Here is a 5,182-nt window from a genome sequence, read left to right as displayed (position 1 = left end):
CTCAGCATATGCAGTGGTTAGTCGTAGCCTCAACTGGGGGCCACTGGCATGACCTCAGCTTCTTGTGGCTCTGGCAAGACTCAGCAGACTGAGGACCAGAGCTATGAGCAGAGTCAGGGCTGGGGTGCGGTGGGTGGGGTGGGCTGGGCTTCCTGGGAGCTCTTGGCAGGAAATGCACCACCTCAGGTACCAGCCAGATAGCTTGGGACAACAAACAGACAGGAAGGAAAATCCTTCCTCCCATGTCCTCTTTCTGTCCCTTGGTCCTTAGCACATCTCCTCATCTCCCAGCTCTGGCAGCTTGACGTCCTGTATCCCAGCGGAAACCTAAGAATCCCAGCTCTGGACCAAAGCATCCCTTGGTGTCTCCACTGAGCCCCTGGGTCCCTCAGGCAACGGTAGGAGTAGGAATGGGTGGGGCAGGATGCAGGGGTGGAGTGGGTGGAGCCAAGACCCACTTCCTTTCCCCTTGGGGCTCAGTCTGCCCCAGTCCTGACCAAGTCTCTGGAGGAGCAGGAGGTGCTCTCACCCTGGCCCTGTGCCGCTTCCATTGAACTGGTAAGGTGGCGTGCTATAGACGGGCAGGCGGTGCTCAGAGGATGAGGGACCTACCTAGAGTTTGGAAAGATGAGTCGGGTGATGGGAGAAGGGGTCAAGAGCCATTGGCTGGAGCGGAATGAGTGAAGGCCAGGAGGACATGGCTGCTGGGGGAGTCTGAGCTGCCAAGGCCAGGGTGGGGGTCACTGCCACCATCTGTTCCCTTGCTGGTTCTGATAATAGTAAAAGCAAGAATGGAAAAAAAAAACCGTTAAACCACAAGTTGGGCTTGGCAGTTGGCAGGGAAGTGGGCAGAAGGAGGGGGCCGGCCAGGTTTCCCTCCCAACCCCTGTGTGTTCTTCTGCAACTTCCCTACCTTCAGGTCCCAACTCCAGCTCTGGAGATGACCCTGCTTCTACTCCTCTTTGGGGGCTTTTGGACCCAGGTGATGAGCAACCTAGAAGGTCTGCAGAACACAACGATGTCGCTATCTGTCCTCCATACCGAGGTCCCAGGGACCCAGGTGATGAGCAGCCCAGAAGGTCTGCAGAACACAACGATGTCGCTATCTGTCCTCCATACCGAGGTCCCAGGGACCCAGGTGATGAGCAGCCCAGAAGGTCTGCAGAACACAACGATGTCGCCATCTATCCTCCATACCGAGGTCCCAAGTATCCCTGAGGCCTCGGCTGTCGACTCAACGGTCTCCACTATGCCAGAGACAGTGGATCCTAAGGGGACTACCGGCATCTGGAGTCAGGCCACACATCTGACTCCACATCCACCTTCCCCAACCCCCTTTGGACTTCCCACTGGTGACATCATAAACACCCCTGTACCGGAGCCTGCAACCTCCCAGGAAGTTTCCACCAAGACATCGGTGCAGCTTTCAGAACCGACAGCCGTTTCCAGTGACCCTTCTACCACCACAGCCAATCCTGTGACAGGCAGAGCTGTCTCTTTTACCTCTCAAGAAACCTTTCAAGGAATTAGTGAACCCCCTGTCACCATGACAACAAGTTCCAAGGAGACCAGTGAACCCTCTGTGGCTATAACAGTAAGCTCCAAGTCCAGTGGTCCCCCTGTCACCATGACTACTGAATCTCTAGGGCTCTCCAGTGAGCCACATGGACTCCCGACCACCATAACAACCAGTTCTGTGGAGAGTTCTAGTGCAGCCGGTGGCACCCCAGTCTCCAACATAAAAATATCCACCCCAGAGCCGGTAACCACCAGGACGCCACACAAGGGATCAAGCGGCATGTTGCTAGTGCCCATGCTTGTGGCCTTGCTAGTGGTTTTGGCCCTTGTGGCTCTGCTGCTGTTATGGCGCCGGCGGCAGAAGCGGAGGACTGGGGCACTGACGCTGAGTGGAGGTGGGAAGCGTAATGGGGTAGTGGATGCCTGGGCTGGGCCAGCCCGGGTTCCTGATGAAGAGGCTGCAACAGCCGCAGCATCTGGGTCAGGGGGCAACAAGGGCTCGGCGGCCCTGGAGAGAGAGGGGTCGGGGCAGCGGCCCACACTCACCACTTTCTTCAGCAGAAGGAAGTCTCGCCAGGGCTCTTTAGTACTGGAGGAGCTGAAGTCTGGGCCAGCTCCCGACCTAAAGGGGGAGGAAGAACCGCTGGTGGGCGGCGAGGATGAGGCTGTGGAAACCCCCACTTCTGATGGGCTAGAAGCTAAAGACGGGGCTGCACCTCAAAGCATGTGAGCATCAGGAGGCCTTCACCCGACCTGCTCCCTAACCCTGGATCCTGTGCTCAGCATCCTGGCACTCTACATTTGTGAATATCTGTGAACTAAGTGCATTCATCCATCCATCCATCCATCCATCCATCCATCCATCCATCCATCCATCCATCCATCCATTCTCTCCCCCTTTCTTCCACTATGCTCCCTTTGGAGCCAGTTTCTGAATCTCCAAGAGGATAATCTTAGTTGACCTACAATTCCTTCAAGGATCCACCTTGAGCGGCTGGGATCTGGCCAAGAAGAATGAAATGCCAAACTTTGGGAAGTATATGGCGCCCCCTTCAGGACTCCCATTTGCTCTTGGGCCAGCTTAGAGACTGGATGGGGGCATCCAACCTGTTCTTGGGTGAGCTGTGACCTGTGACTTTCCTCAGAGCACTCTGTAGCTGCTGGGGGAGGCTGCCAGAGATTGGCTACTCTCCTTGGGGCAGAGGTGAGACTTTCTGGCTCCAAGAAGCCTAGCACCTGCTGTGTCCACTCAGAGACGCAGTTTGTGTGCAAGATGTGACGTTTAGGTGATGGTTGTGAAGAGTGAGTACAGATGGTGGGAAAGAGCCCAGCAGGGACTGGGAACCGCCAGAATGAGGGACCCCGTAACTGCCGAGAGCACAGGGCCCTCCATCTCGCTCAGACAGGGCCGAAGCAGCTGAAAACCTAAATCTGTCTGTAGCCTTCAAAAGAATGCAAACTCGGTGGGGACTAAGCTGCCAGAAACTCCCCTCAAAGGCTCCTTCACACCGACACCCACCCACCCCACGCCCACATGCAAGAAGAGGAGAGGCATTAGCGTTAGCCCAGCGCGGGAACTGGGTGCCGCCAACCCCCCTGGTCTTGATTTCTTTTCTAACAGTCTTGGTTTTCTGGGTTTGTCTGTTTCCTCTTCTACTTCAAGACTGAAGTCCTTCCCTTTTCTAAAGGGAGTAAGAGGGAGTTAGACGAGAATACAGGCCCTGGGGGTGGAACATGGGTGCCAGGGTCTCCCCAAGGGTCTGAGGCAGAGGGAGGGGACAGTTCCCAACTGTGCTGCTTCTGACCCATCAGCCTCTGGTACTGGCATGTGGTCCGAAGGTGGTTGCTTGAGGAGATTCACAAGAGGAAGTTGTTGAGTCAGAGGGCACAGTCCTTGAGAACGGGCTGACCTACAAAAGGAGGCATGAGTGTGGCTGTGCATGGCCCGGATGGAAGAGGGGAAGGTGGGAAATGGAGGCCCAGGTGGCTCTCCAGAAGAATGAGGGAGGGGGGAGGGGAGCCAAGGCATGGAAAGGGGCCTGGATCAGCTCTTACCACATCAAGCTGCCCTTGCCCCCTCCCTTAGCCTGTGAGGAAAAGGAAGGGCTGAGGTGGGCACCCGTGGGCCCCCTTGAACCATTTCTACTGCTCACTGGGGGCCATGTGGACCACCTTTAACGAGATGGCAGAAAAGAGTTGCAAATGGCCCATAAGGGACACAGCAGCTGTTGTGGTAGATTTTGCCAAGCTGAGTGCCCCAATTTCAGGTATTTAGAGGATAATGTCATTAAACCGAGAGTTCAAGGGCTCTGACATTTCCTGAGCTGTTTTTGGTTTTCAGCTGCAGGGAGAGAAGAAAGCTGAAGGAAGTGGAGTAGAGATGGGGGGTACCACCTAACAGGACTTCAGCCCAGACAGGGTCAGAATGCTCTGAGCCCTAAACTGAGTGACAGACAGTCAGTCACAAGGGCACTAAAAGAAGGAAGTGTCGTACTGTTTCTGAAGAAAGACAAGAAGGCTTCGTGTTTGTCCCAGGGTCTCCTCTGGCCATATCCCATTTCCTATTGGCTCCCGTGGCTGGCAGAAACAGGTGCTCAGTGTGCAGTCACATGAACAAATGAATGAATGAATGAATGAATGAATGAGGCTTTGAAAGCTAGGAAGGGGGAGGTATTTTTAGCATAGGCAGTATTATAAGTAAGTAGAGCAGGAACCATGGCAGGACACAGATGGATCTCCTTCAGCTCAGCAGAGGAAAAGCAGTAAGCAAGCAGCAGATGTGGGGAAGCCAGAGAGAGAGAGAAGGCGGGTAAAAACAGAAACACGCAAATGTGAGGCATGGGTCGCAGTTTCAGCTCCAGCAGTTCTGAGATGACTGTGAGTGGCTCGTGTTCGTGACACCCTTGCCATGTTTTCAGAAACTGTAATGGCCCCAGAAATGGCTGCAGCTGACATGGAATGGGAAGAAGGAAGTCATTCATCTGTAAATACATATCACTCTCATTTATAACAAAAGCCATATCCCAAATGTTTAATGTAGTCCTCTGAAAGGTGGGGGATCAAAGTGTGATTTTCATCTTACTTTTCTGTGGTTTTTCAAGTTTTACACAATAAATGTCTTTACTTTTACAGTTATAAAAAGTATTGTTGAGGGGCCTGGGAAATGGTTAAAAGCATAAGAACACTGGCTGTTCTTCCAGGGGACTCAAGTTCTGTACCCAGCACTTACGATGCAGCTCACAACTGTCTGTAACTCCAGTTCCAGAAGATCCAATGCCTTCTTCTGACCTCCAAGGACACCAGGCATGCAACTGGCACAGTTACATATACACACATGCAGGCAAAATACCAATACGCATAAAAATCACTAAATCTTAAAAAGTTACGTTGCTAAAGCAGATGTTTCTTAGGGAGCCGTGGGAGGTGAGGCTGGAAGAGAGAGCCGCGGAGGGTCAGAGTCTCAGAAAGCTTGAACTGGCTTCTGAGAGTGCTCAGATGGAGGAGGGGGGTGTCCCATCTGTCCCACGAGACCTCTGCAGATAGTGAGTGCCGTTCTTCCTCCGGTTGCCTGGCAACATGTTTTAGAGCCATCCTCAAACCGCTTCCCTGTGCTAGGTCCAGCTGACTTCCACTCGTCCCTCCTCCCCCTGGGTCCTTGCTTTCT

At 53.6% G+C, this 5,182-nt stretch overlaps 1 protein-coding gene across 1 annotated transcript; it reads left to right on the top strand.

The window, feature by feature from the left end:
- Positions 1-476: 476 nt before the first annotated feature.
- Positions 477-4,652, top strand: Spn (sialophorin). Its single transcript, XM_075972323.1, has 2 exons — positions 477-558; positions 920-4,652. Exon 2 carries the CDS (start codon positions 941-943, stop codon positions 2,246-2,248), a length of 1,308 nt encoding a protein of 435 aa, XP_075828438.1. The 5' UTR covers positions 477-558; positions 920-940; the 3' UTR covers positions 2,249-4,652.
- Positions 4,653-5,182: the final 530 nt, after the last annotated feature.

This window comes from Microtus pennsylvanicus, chromosome 5, assembly GCF_037038515.1.
Source record: "Microtus pennsylvanicus isolate mMicPen1 chromosome 5, mMicPen1.hap1, whole genome shotgun sequence".
Taxonomy (NCBI): domain Eukaryota; kingdom Metazoa; phylum Chordata; class Mammalia; order Rodentia; family Cricetidae; genus Microtus; species Microtus pennsylvanicus.
This window is presented reverse-complemented; position numbering and strand designations above follow the sequence as displayed.